Here is a 13,024-nt window from a genome sequence, read left to right as displayed (position 1 = left end):
GTTTTGTTGTTTTTTTGGGGTTTTTTTTTTTGCCCTGGCACGATTTGTCCTGCATCTTTCTTCCTTCAAGGACGCTGCAATTATTTTCTGTTTGTTTCCAAATCCCTGTCAACAGCAAGGGAAGTTCAGTGGTTATGTGGAGAAGAGGGGCTGATATTTTTGTCAGCTAATGAGTTCAGTTAGCATATTGAATTTCCAGTGTGCACTTAAAAATCCCAGCAGGATACAAAACTCCTGTTCCCTTTGCATAACTGGAAACAAGTCCATCTGTGTTATTCCTTTCGCGATGTTGTCGCTTTCCTCGGTCATTTCGATTCCCGTGTTTTCAAGCTCATTGCTAAGCGCCAGCTTTGCCGTGTGAAGTCAGACCTGGTGTTCACAAAGGCCGTTCTGCGTGCCCGGCTCGGACTCCGAGCTAGTCTCCAGGGTCACCTCTTCCATGCTGGGATCCGCTGCGGCAGGACCCGGCTCCCCTGGGCTGCAGCCGGGCGCGGGCTCCTTCTGGAAGGTGCTCAGGAAAACTTTGGCGTTGCCCCTGGTGGAAGAGGAGCGGCGGGAGGAGGCGAGGAGCAGCGGGCGCAGGGCGCGGCCGCTGCTCGCCTGGGAGCTCTGGGCGGCCCGCAGGAAGCGCTCCCTGTTGGCGTGCTGCACGGTGAGGCGGCAGCTCAGCACCTGCAGGAACACGCTGCGGAACTGCCGCGAGGAGATGTTGTACAGCAGCGGGTTCACCACCGAGCTGAGGTAGAAGAAGATGTCGGCGATGGGCAGCAGGGTCATGTAGGCTCTGAAGTAGGGCACGGTCCAGTTCTGCTTTGGTTTCGCTGCAGCCATGATCCTTCTGACCTGGTTCGGCATCCAGCAAAGCGCCAGGGTCGCAACGATCAGTCCTGCGGGCACAGAGAGCGAGAGAGAGGTCGGCATACGTGGGGAACACACACAAAATACTATCAGTTCTGCACTTGTTAGGAAATGGTACCAATTCTTCAGTGTTTTGCTTGACAGCTTTTTCTGCCGGTAGCATTTTTTTTGTTGTTGTTTTTAATAACTGTTACAAGGTCATTGCGGCACATGCTCAGACAAAACACTGCATAGCTCTTGGATGGTGTTTCTTTGTACCTGTTGTCATTTATTGGTTTTCAAAGTGTTCTTTCTCTGATCATCTGTGTCTTTGGAAAGAATGCGGTTTTATTTTGGTTTGTGCCCTTACATTTCTTCCGTCTTTCCCTTTACTTTGAAAAACAAACAAAATAAATAGAACCTATAGCCATATTAGATCAGGCAATACCCAGAAGAGATCAGATTCTTGTTTGTACTTTACAAAAAAGAAAATGTATGCATAATAATATATTTCGTGTTATTTTTGGTAGATTTCCTCTTACAGAAGCTATTTTTAAGTAAAATGTGTATGGATCTTTTTATGGTAATTAAGATACGTTGGGCTTTCTTAAAAATCAAATTCCAGTGGAATTAAACGATGAATGTAAATGAGAAAAAAACCCAAGCCTAGTCATGAAAGTGTAAGCAGTTTCAGATTGTAAATTACGCTTTAAAATGTGGTATCTGACCATTTTGTATTTATATGTAAATATAAATACATGTTGCTGCATCACTAATGGCATTAAAAAGGGGTGGCTGGAGTGTTGGGTGTCTGCAAGTTGTGCGCGTTCCGCAGGGCGCAGCGGCGCTGCCCGGGCAGCCCTGCAGAGCCTGCCAGGGGCTGGGGCTGGGGCTGCCAGAGGACAGGCAGCAGCAGCAAGGCTGGCTCCTCACTGGCATCCTGTGCTGCTCCTGCTGGAAATCCTTGTGTGACAGCCCAGGCTGCTCCTGCTGCTGCCCCTGCCGCTGAGCAGTGCTGGCTCACAGTGCAGCCTCCAGTTTAAAACTGAAATGCTCTTTGCTTCTCTCTCTGCAGGATCTGTGCCTTACAGGAACGCTTGGAGGGAGCAGGAGCTGCAGCCTGGCTGCTTCCCTGTGGCAGGGAGTGTCCTGGTGGGGCAGTTCTCACTCTGTCAGCCTGTTAACACCATCCAATGCCTGACCTCTGCCCCCTAGAGCAGCACAGAAGCTGTTTAATCCATACCCATCAAGGCTGAGCCAGATTGCCCCCACTGAACAGGTCACTGTAGCAATGCCATTCAGAAACAGAAGGTTTCTGAAGCCAGGAAAATGATATTTCACTAGCAGGAAGATGTGAATGTAACAGGGAAGGGAGGCAGAAAATAGAAGAAAGATTTTTCAAAACTTTGAAACTGGTGTAACTTCATCAGGCTATGTCCAATTCTCACCACCAGTACCCCCAAGCAAAGAAAAGGTAGGAAATGCCTTTTAAATTTAAAAAAAAAAAAAAAAAAATCATAAAAGGGATAATTAATTTAACAAATTTATTATCTCCCTGAATGGGCTACCAAATAAAAGCTGTCCTTTGGATCCCTTGCTTCTGTAATCACTGCTGCAGAAACTTTGTTGGGATGGGGAAGCAGCAGATCTTAAATCTACAGCACTGGCTTAAGAGCCCTGGAGAGCTGTTGTTGACAGGCCAGCAGTAAACTCATTGCCCAAACCTTTGTCATTTTCACTTCTTTGCCTACCAGAACTCTCCTCAGCTGCTGCTTCTTTGCTCTCATCCCCTCCCTGCCCCTTTGCTTGCTGCCCTGCTTTTCCCTGGCTACCTTGCCTCACTGTTCAGTACCTGCTGTGCCTCTGTTAAAAGTTGATCTGAATTTTGTATTAATCCTGCACGTTTGTGGCCTTCAGTGCTCTCTTCCTGCTGTCAGCTTAACAACTATAGGGTATCAGTCCTGGCATGGGCCAAAAGAAAATAAGGCCTGCTGAGCAGTGACTTGTAATGAGCCTTATAAAACAGCAATGGAAGGATTCTGGGAAAAGCTGGGGCTTTTTCTCTGGTGCAACTTAAACAAAAAGTTCACAAGCTCAAATCTGTGGAATTCTCATCAAATTTTACCAGAAGATCTCTTTCAAGTGAGAAGAAAATAAGCTATATTGTGCAATTATTTTTTTTTGTTCTTGGTTGGAAACAGGATTTTTCATCATGCTGATTAATAGTTTCCTAAATTATGAATGCTGCTGCAAAAAACTGTGAGCAAACAATGCATGCATTCATTTTTAAAACCCAACAGCATTGCTCTGAGATGTCTGGGTTTTTTTGCCTCTATCTGAATTCCTTGGCATTGACCTTTCTTTTTAATTCAAACTGCCAAGTGCTGAAGATACCCCCTTATATTCTTCAGACCCTTTTGTCCTGGAGAACTGAATATTTGGTAGTGTGTACAGCAAGTGAAAAATGAGCTGCTTGTGCCATTGAGCAACTCAGTGAGGTTTGTTTTTGGGGGGTTGGAAGGGGAGGTCTGCACACCCCTTGTTTGCCAGAGATGACTAATTGTTCATTTCTGCCCTTTGAAAAGATGCTTGTTGGCTCAAAGGAGATGCACCATGCAAATAAACACGCTGGCAGACCCACAATATTTTCCCCAACTTTCCCACTTGGCATGGCAGAGCAGAGGGAGAGCTGGGGAAGCTCTGTGCCTGCCCTGCACACGGGCTCCTGGAGCTGGTGCAGAGCTGCAGGTGCCCCAGGAGCTCCAGCAGCCTTAGCCAGCTTGAATGTAAACCACTCTGAATCCTCCACCAGCACTGATGCATTTCTCCCGTGAGCTTGCTGCCTGACAGGAATAATTCTTCATATTTCAGCTCATGTCCAACTTTGCCTTCCAATCCTTCTTATTAAAGGGGAAAAAAACCAGTAGCTCTGCTTTCCCCCCCCCTCCATTTTCCTTACTACTGCACAGAAATGAAACAGAGCAAAGCTTTATCTTCCATGGAATTACATTGTTTATAAACAAAGTAATGCCGTGGTTCTGCAACCTCCATCACTGGTGCTTGAAATTTCCACCTCACATTTGAATCATTCCAATTTAATCATCAGAGGGGCATTAGAAAAATGCCAGCAGAAGCCAGGAGCTCTTGTGTCACCTTCTGTAAGTGAGAACATCTCAGCCTTTAAGGGCAGGAGCTTAGAATTCATTTAACATTGATTCAAATATTTCAAGGTAACAAACAAAATGAAACAAAAGACATTAAAAGATTGTTGTCTAAAACTACATTATAAAGCTAAACCATAAACAAACCACAAAACAGTTTACCCTAAGATAGGAATTACCACATTCTACTACTATTTTAATCTGAAAAAAACCCAGCCCAAGCCTCTTTGCACACAAATTAACAACACTTCAAATTTGGGAATCATTATTCCAACTTCTCAAAAGTTAATCTCACAATATTAATTCTTAATATGTGACAAAGGATCATTTATGTAGTAAAATAAACCTAGCATTTAAGTTCCAATAGTATAAATATTCATTGCTGGCAGAGAATAGGAGTTTGGCAGTCATCTATCCCTTAGCAATATTTTTTTATTACCCAGAACATTCCTCTGGGCCATAGGGGACTGAATTAAATTCATTATGAACTTTATTGGGAAGAATTTTAAATATGTGCAGATGTCTGGTAGATAGGGCTTCCTTCTCCATCCTTCCCCTTGTTCTTCTGTTTAATAGATTTTTGTCCTTTTTTTTTCTGCACCTGAGCAATTAAATCTGTCTCCTTTCATAACCCAATGTTTTGTCTCTATCCTGGCCACTGCCAGCCATCCCAAAAAGCCTGAAATTGTCAACAGGATCATAATTGCCACCAGACAGTGCCAATTGGTTTCCTTTGGAGGCTGCTGGTGACCTCAGGTATAGAGTTCTTTGCCTGTGCTCTTAACTCTGACCATCCTGGTGGGTCCAGCTCTGCCAGACTCTGCTGCTGGTACTGCTCTGTCCCAACCAGCCCAAAGCATGGTTAGACCTCAAACTTGGCCTCTCTGGGATTTAATTAATGACACCAAGGCGGGCTCTCAGCATCTGCCTGTAAACTGACATTTAAATGGCAATTGTCAGTGGAATATAAACATATGGTTACTGAGCTGAGTCAAGTGCAGGCAGAAATGCAGTGGGTTCAGAGGAAGAGCTTTTTTTTAGCCTTCATTTCATTTTTGTGTGCTTGGCCTGACTATACTCAAAGGCACAACATGACACTAATGCTTAGTCACAAAATCTTCAAACAGTGCATCAGAAGTGCCAAGAAGTCCCAACAGAGGAAGAAAGACCACCTTTAATTATTAAGTTTACCATCATAAAGCAATGCTAATCATGAGAAAAGCAGCTGGTCCCTACTGGATTCTGCTACAAACAGCTTTGAAAACATGTGCAAAGATACCTTCCCACTAAACAGGGTCTCAATGGTCTCAATATCAGCCACTAATAACTCAGGAGAAGGAAGAAAAAAAAAAAAAAAAAGAAAAGGTAGAAGTACTAATTAAGAAAGCTACTTTCAGGAGATGGGGTTTTGGTGTGTATTCGTGTTACATTTATTATTTTAACCAGGACAAAAATCTTGCTTTTTCTTAGAAATACGGACATGAGGCACTAGTTTATTGTCTTTCTAACTTCCAGGAAGAGTCAAGGCATGAAATGCAGTCTTCAATCCCTGAGATGACCTCCCCAACTGCAGATCAATGCAGATCTTCCAGCATCTGCAGCTGCTCCGTGCCTCTGCTGCTGCACCTCCCTGCAAGTGAGGAGTCAGCTGCCATATGCTTGCTGCCTCCTGACAATTGTCATTGAAATGTCAGTTTGCAAACAGCTGTTATGTCACTGCTGCAAGCCTGGCATGCAAGTGCAGAGAGGAGAGCAGGCAGAGGGATGCCTGAGTGGCAGCTGCCCCGCAGCACTGCAGGCTGCTCTGCCTCAGGGTGGGAAACTGAGGCAGGCTGGAGCAGCTCCAGGAGGGGACTGTCTCCATGCTCTCCAGTCTCAAGGATCTCCTGCTGGTTCTTCTTTGGACAGGGAAGAGTTTGGAGCAGTTTCTCTGGTCCTTGAGCAGCTGGGCAGAATTTCAGACCCAAGCCTGAGGCTTTTAACAGCTCCCTGTGGGTATCAGTGTCCCTGGTGTCAGCCACTGTCCAAAAAGTGACTCGACCTCCTCTCTGCCTCTGACCAAGTGCAATGACCTGTTGATGAGCAGAAGGATGTGCAGAAAAGTGGGAAACAGGAACAGACCTTCTACTCTGCTCCCAGACCCATCATTGCCTCCCCCATCACCTCCCTTGGGCCAGAAAGTTTAAAGCAAGATCCACAGAGGAGCTGCTGTGTCTCTTCAAGGCTTCTGTGGAAATTGCAGTGTTTAGCCAGAGCTGGTATCTCCACATAAAAGGGTTTGTATAGCACAAAGCATGTGCTAAAAGGCCTTTGTACATCCTAAATTAGTCTTGTGATATTCAGTGCTGTCATGCCTGAATCCTTTTTGTACAGCCTGGCTCTCTAGGAAACCTCTGCCTTGCTCTCTAAGATCTGGAATTGTTGCTATTGGGCTAGGAGAGAGGCAAAAAGCATGTATCACGATGGCTTTCCTCTTGAGGCAGAAAAGAAGCAGAAGGAAAAAGCCCTTTATTAAAGAAACAAACTACACTTCTATAGACTAGACCGTGGAACTGAGGGTAGAAGTTATTCCATTGGTGCAAAAAGGTGACACCCCTTGTAAACATAATTTCACCAAAACATCACATAGCTCACACTCTGCAGGTGCTAATCTCTATTATTAATTATTTCTCTTATGTTTTCTTTGAGCAGCTTGAGAAAATCCAAGGCTGGATTTTCCTGGCTCTCAGCTGTTTCCCACACAGAATAAGGGAAAAAAGGCAATGGGACAGATCTGAGGGATAATCCTCCTGACACAGAGAGGTGGCCACACTTCTCTTGCCCACACACAACTGCAGAAGGCTTGAGCAGGCTGCTGGGTTCTCTGGTGCCACAACCACAGCTCCAGCTGGCTCACAGACACACACCAGGTGTGAGACAAGTTCACACAGGGTTCTGTCAGATCTGCCTGGGTGCCCTGTGCAGCACTTGCAGCATCCTTTTGTGGGCAGTGATTCATAGAGGGGGTGGTTTCACTGCCCTTATGAGTGCACTCACAACCATTAATCTCCCATTTCCCAAAACCCCACCACCCAATCTGTATTCAGAGCACAATGTCACGACCATCAGTAAGGGTTTTGCTTGAATGAGGGCTGCACTGTGCTCCATGGGCAGGATAAACTTCTGACAAAGATTAAAAACAGGAGAAGAATACTAATGCAAACTCCTCCCTTGCCCCTCTCAACCACATGCAAGTTTCTTCTGCTGAAGGACAAACATTACAGTAATAATAAGCACATATTGATGTACATTGAGGCGAATATAAAATGTATTAACCTGAGAGATAAATATTGATATTGCTTTGTCCATGTCAATATTTAGTTCAAGAGACAATAAATTTTGATATTCACTGAAACAAGTCAATACATGCATTGCTACATGCATTTTCTATAAGCTCAAGTTATTCAGCAATTCTCTTATTTTTATCCTCAACTTTCAGAATCACAGATTGGCCTCTCAGAAATTCTTCTCTGTAAGGGAAGAAGGCAATAAGTAAACTAGCCCTACTCAGGCAGTAACTACAGGGAGGAAAAATGAGAAGCTATGGCCAGTGTCTATCTCCCAGGGATTTCCCTTTCAGTTTTTCCAACCACCAGGGAGAGCCTCAGGCTCCCTGTGGGCTCTGACACTGGATCTGGACTGGCTGCTGTGTGCAGCCTCCTCAGAGAACAGGAGTTTCCTCATGGCTGCACATCAGCAACTCGCTGCCTTTGCTGTGGAGCCACCAGCACTCAGGTTACAGACCACATTCACCCAGCAAAGCAAAACTGAGACCAAGCCCCTGCCCCTGCCTCTGCTGGCTCTGCAGGGGAACCAGGGGCAAAGGGGACAGTGACAACACCTTGTCACCAGCACAGGCAGGAAAACCTCTAAGTGTTCACAGAGAGGCTCTGCAAGCACCCACAGCCCTTCTCAGGATGGGTTTGAACTGAACAGAAGCCAGCAACAAACTCGTTATCATTGTAAATACTGCTGGAAGGATTCAGCATATGGCCTGGGTCATACAGCTGAAAACCAGCTCCATGTACATCCCATCAACAGCTTCCAGCAAAAAAACCAATGGACCAGCAAGTCCCACAGCCTTGAGAGGCATCTGGGTCCACCTGGTGCTCGCTGTGCTCCTCCCAGCTCCAAGGCTGCTGTGCAGTGAGGCCACTCTCATTAATGAGCACGCTTGGGTAGCAGCACAGAGCTGTCCCATGGACTGCTGCAACCAATGAAAGGCACTGAGGAGAAACAAGCTGCCTCTTGGGGCAATCAATGAACCAAACCTGAGAGATTTTAATAAATACATTGCTGTTCTGTTGCACATAAAGTTGTGTCTCTTCCAACTGAAGCCACCATTAAGAGTCTCACTAAATCCCAAATGCTAAAGTGATACAGGAATTCCTCCTGTAAGTGGCCATTCTCTGCTCAGAACAGCAATGTGTTCATGTGTGGGCAGTGACAACACAGGGAGTCTATTTTTTATTTTATTTAAGGCTTCTGTAGCAACTGGAGTTGTCAAATATATTAAGAAAAATTTCACACAAGGTTTTGCCCCATGGCATCAGAAAATCACCTGCTGCTGCTTTTGACACTTCATTTCACAGGTGACTACATAAATCATCACTGAGGCCCACCAGATGCTGCAAGATCCACAATGTACATCTCACTTGGATTGGAATAACCCCTTAAATCCCCTTAAGAGTGCCATGAGGCCACTGAGACCAAGCTCAGAGCTTCTGGCCAAGTGTGGTGTCATTGAGCCAAAGCAGGGATACAAGAGCATGGCCACAATCCCTCTCTCTGGCTGAAACCCCAGCATTACCCAAGTTTGCCCCTTCAGGTCCTCCCTGCCCTGCCACACACACATTTCTTCTCTTGGCTGCCAGCACAGAGCTGCTCTGAAGCACAGCAACATCCCAGCAGTGACTCCAGTTTTGTGTGACCTGACCTTTAATAGAAGCCAGTGCTGCAGGAGCCTGTCCAGAACACCTGAGCTTCCTTGCAGAGTGGTGATGCATCTGAGTCCTTTGGACTTCAGTTCTCTGCAGCTGAAAACAGCACATTGGGTTGAGAAACACAAACACTGCCATTAAACAGGAAGATTATGAGAGACTTGCATGGAGCTGAAACAAATTTTCATGTTTGTGTATCATTGATCCACACATCTGGGTTTGCAGGGCACCACAGCAAATCTTTTCTGCAGCACAGAAACATAACTTAGAGAGATCCCATCACACGCTTCTCCACAAGCAGTGGCAAGCATTGCTCTTCAGATGAATAAGCAATTTCTACTTTGTACCATCATCTAACAGCCCACAGCCCTTAGTTAGAGTGGAACCAGAGGCACCAGAAGTTGCCAGGGGAACACAGATACGCAGAACATAATTAGTGAGGACACAAGTGTTAACAGTTTTGGTTCTTAGCAATTTAAAATGTCTGACAATTATCTTCAGCTCCTAGCAGGGTCAAGTTTTGCTTCTCAAATATTTTAAAATACTGTCATTTCACAGTACAAACACGGGAAAAAACCTAAAAGCACTCGGAAAGGTTTCATGACAGGAGTATCTTCACTGAACGTCAGCAGATGTTTTGAGAAATAATGATTAAAGTCGTGATATGCTTTTAAAAACCAGACATGCTCACAGAGTACCAGAAGGAATCATGTTAGTTTTAATACTCAGTGTTGGGTTTGCATGTCAAGGGTTTGGCAGAGGGTGGCTGCAGGGGTGAATTCTGTGAGGAGCTGCCAGAAGCGCCCCCCATGTCCAGTGGAGCCAACGCCAGGTTGGACACAGAACTGGAGGTTTATCTTGTTCTTCAGCCTTAATCTTACAATATCAAACTCCATCTTAGCACTCCTCATCAGCTGTAATTCAGCCCTAATGTGCACAACTGAGCACAGAGATGATGCTGTAATCTATGACATTGTAACTGGATAATTCAGTGCACCCTGTGACGTGGGGAGCCCCCGAGTGCAGGTTTGTATTTCAGTCACTCACCAACACACCAGAGCACTTTGCTGGGACCCCACCTCTCTGGACAGAGCCAAGGCTGCCCACAAACATAAAAGCCTGTAGAATTTCCTATGGTCCCTCATCCTCTTGTGTCCATTCCCTCACAGAGGTGGGTAAGCAGTCATGAACACAATAAATACCAATTTGGTGTTTGAATGTTCATTCAGGTTCCCATGTCGAGCAGTTTGTCAATAAAAGACAAAATCCAGCATCTGCTTTTGAGCCATTCATTGCCATTCACAAGTACAATTTGCCAGTAAAATGTAAAAACCCCTTTAAAATCAGGGCTACTTTGGTGAAAAGAAGATCAGGAATGTTGTGGAAATATTCATAGACTCAGCAGCAGAAGACACAACAGGGTAAAATAAATATAAAATGCTCACTTTTAGAAATTTCAACATTCTAAGTGTCAGGGAAGACACACTTATTGGAAATTGTTATTTCTGAATTGAGAAAGTATTTTTAAAAATCACTAATATGGACTGAAATGTGTAGAAGGGAAGAGGTTTAGTTTTTATTGATGCTTCTTCCTTGCAAAACAAATTCTTACCACGGTTGCTTTGATTTTCTTTTAGAAAGACTGAAGACCTGTTTTCCTTCAGCATTGGCGAAACAATGGGAAAAATACATCTTCCATATAAATCTCGTTTAAATTCTGCATTCTAACTAGCAAACACAATTTGGGATTGAGAGGTTTTTTTGTTTTTACATTACAAAATGAGCCGTTGCAACATTAAACAGCTCATCTATTGCAATTCAGCAGGAGAAATCATTGAACAATCAACTGCAGAATACAAATACAGAACAATGCTCTATTAGCTCTGCAGATACATCAGATACTTGTGAGCTCTGCCAGAAAGACAAGCTTTAAATATATGTTATATGCAACTGATGATCATGGGGGGATCAGCAAAGCTCTCCCTAAATGAGAGATGTATTATATTGATAATACAAGACAGATTTTTGTACTAAAAATCTGCAAATGAACAAAACTTGCTCTATTTTAGCAAGTGAGATGAAAATGGAATTATTGATGCACAAATGGTAGCACGATCATACTCGCCAGCTGCTTTAAAAAATAAATGCAACTGGAGTTTATGTTCAGCAGCCTAAGTGAGAAGAAAAACCAAAGCAAATTGCCATCAAAATCATGTGTAGTTATCCAAATTCCACCAACCAAAATCTGCAACAGGAAGCAAGAGCCAGGGAATGGAAGAGCAGAATTCACAAGGCAGCTGTGGCACAGCTGGCACGAGGCTGACAGCACAGGGGCTCAGCCTTCAGACTGGAGGACACTTCTTCATTCTCCTGTCCCTGAAACAGTGATTGTCTCACCCTGCAGGAGGGTGAGGAATGAGGTGTGTGGTGGTGGCAGACAGGAATCTTTAGCAAAGGGTGGGGAGAGGAGGAACCTCTGATTCAGCCACCTCCAGTGGCAATCCCAGCCCTGCAGGTGAACAAAGGCTGAATTCCAGCCTGACCCTTTGGGGGAAACAAAGTAAATGCTAAGCAACAAGGCAGCTTTATTTTCTAACTTAGGCCTAACCTTTGATTATTTGGATCAAACCCCTGGATAGTGGTGAAGCTCCTTGAAATCACTCTAAGAAAAATGTCGCAGGCAAACAGTTCCTGTTTGCAGCTCCCTCCAAGAAGGCAACTCAGGGAGCAGGAGGATTTTGATTGCAGCGAAGCCTCTTCTCTGCTAACACCTGAATCTCCTTTTATTTACATTTTGGAACTGTCCAAAGAATTGTGAAGAGTGCAAACATGTCAAAACCTCCTTTCCCAAACTTTTTCAAGGAAGATATATATATATACAAGATGCAGCCTAACTCAAAGTCTCCCTTACCAGGCTAGAAAGTGAATGTGCTCCGCAAATGGCATTCAGGTAAACATCAGGGCATGGATTTGCCCAGCACACAGACACCACTTGGTTTGAGAGCTGCTGTCTGTGCTGTGATATTTGCACTTTGCTTCCAGAAGCTGCTCCAAAGTGTCTCAGGTGGGCAGCTCACAGCAGGTGTCATCCAGTGCTTCTGCTCTGCTCCACAAACACAACCTCAGCCTTGTGTCTCAGCTATAGCAAAGGATGCCAGCTCATTTTGCTGCAAATAATTTATTCAAAATCATCTCCCTTATAATGATTTAAAGTTTGGGAAAAAAACACTGCACAATCCTTTCTTTTATCCAAGCTGTCCAGGGTACATTTTGTTGGCCTTTTGGCTCTCTTTTATTTCCTTGGTGTGAATCCACAGCTAACCAGAATATTCCAGGTGGAATTGGAGCATGCAGCTCTCTCTATCTTTTGTAGCACCTTCCCAAGAAACACTAAGAACCATAAGATATTACTCAGACCAGAGAAAACTAATTAAGCTTGAGCTCCAAGTACCAAACAGCTTCCTCTATCCCTCTCTTCCAGAAAATGAAGGAACAAAATGGTGCTTTTTGAAGGAAACTCTATAAACAAAGAGCAAGAATCAAGATGTAGAAATATATTCCATTATGCCATTTTTAACCTAAGTTCTGGGATCTGGTGATAAGCACAGTGTTTTCTGTAACACAATGAGGATGTAGAGGATTTTAGCAAGGACTGGATCTACCCCACTGTAAATTACAAAATATATTTCTTCCTCCAGCCTCATGCAGCTTGTTCCAACTGTGGACACACAGGACCTGTGTGAAGAGAAAAGACTTCTACAATAACCCCTTCACATATAGTAAAAATATGACTGTGAAAGAGAGAAAGAAGATCATTAAATATCAGAATTCACAGCAACTGAGAGGGTGATTATAAGCCTTTGGGAACTTTCTATGCATTTATATAGCATTTTAAGTTCAACTCTTGGTCTTCAGTTTGACCCAGACCATGACAGAAATAGATAATCCTACTGCTTCTGACTTTGCTACACAATTAAGTAGCTGTTCTGTCCCTGTTAACACAGCTATGTCCACTGGACTTCCATTTCTGGTTCTCCTTTCAGAATA

The 13,024-nt window shown here is 44.3% G+C and overlaps 1 protein-coding gene across 2 annotated transcripts in view; it reads right to left on the bottom strand.

Annotated features, from left to right (window-relative positions):
• Nucleotides 1–43: 43 nt before the first annotated feature.
• The window catches only part of GPR39 (G protein-coupled receptor 39), a 73,500-nt gene continuing 60,519 nt past the window's right edge, over nucleotides 44–13,024 (bottom strand). For both annotated transcript variants that reach the window (XM_079311248.1, XM_079311247.1), the window contains one exon: nucleotides 44–887. In XM_079311248.1, the coding sequence (XP_079167374.1) occupies nucleotides 416–887 (472 nt within the window). In that variant the 3' untranslated portion in view covers nucleotides 44–415. The remainder of the gene's footprint in view (nucleotides 888–13,024) is intronic.

This window comes from Erithacus rubecula (genome assembly GCF_903797595.1).
Source record: "Erithacus rubecula genome assembly, chromosome: 8".
In the NCBI taxonomy this organism is placed as follows: Eukaryota; Metazoa; Chordata; class Aves; order Passeriformes; family Muscicapidae; genus Erithacus; species Erithacus rubecula.
Note: the sequence above shows the minus strand (reverse complement) of the source record. Positions and strands in the feature narration are given on the sequence as shown.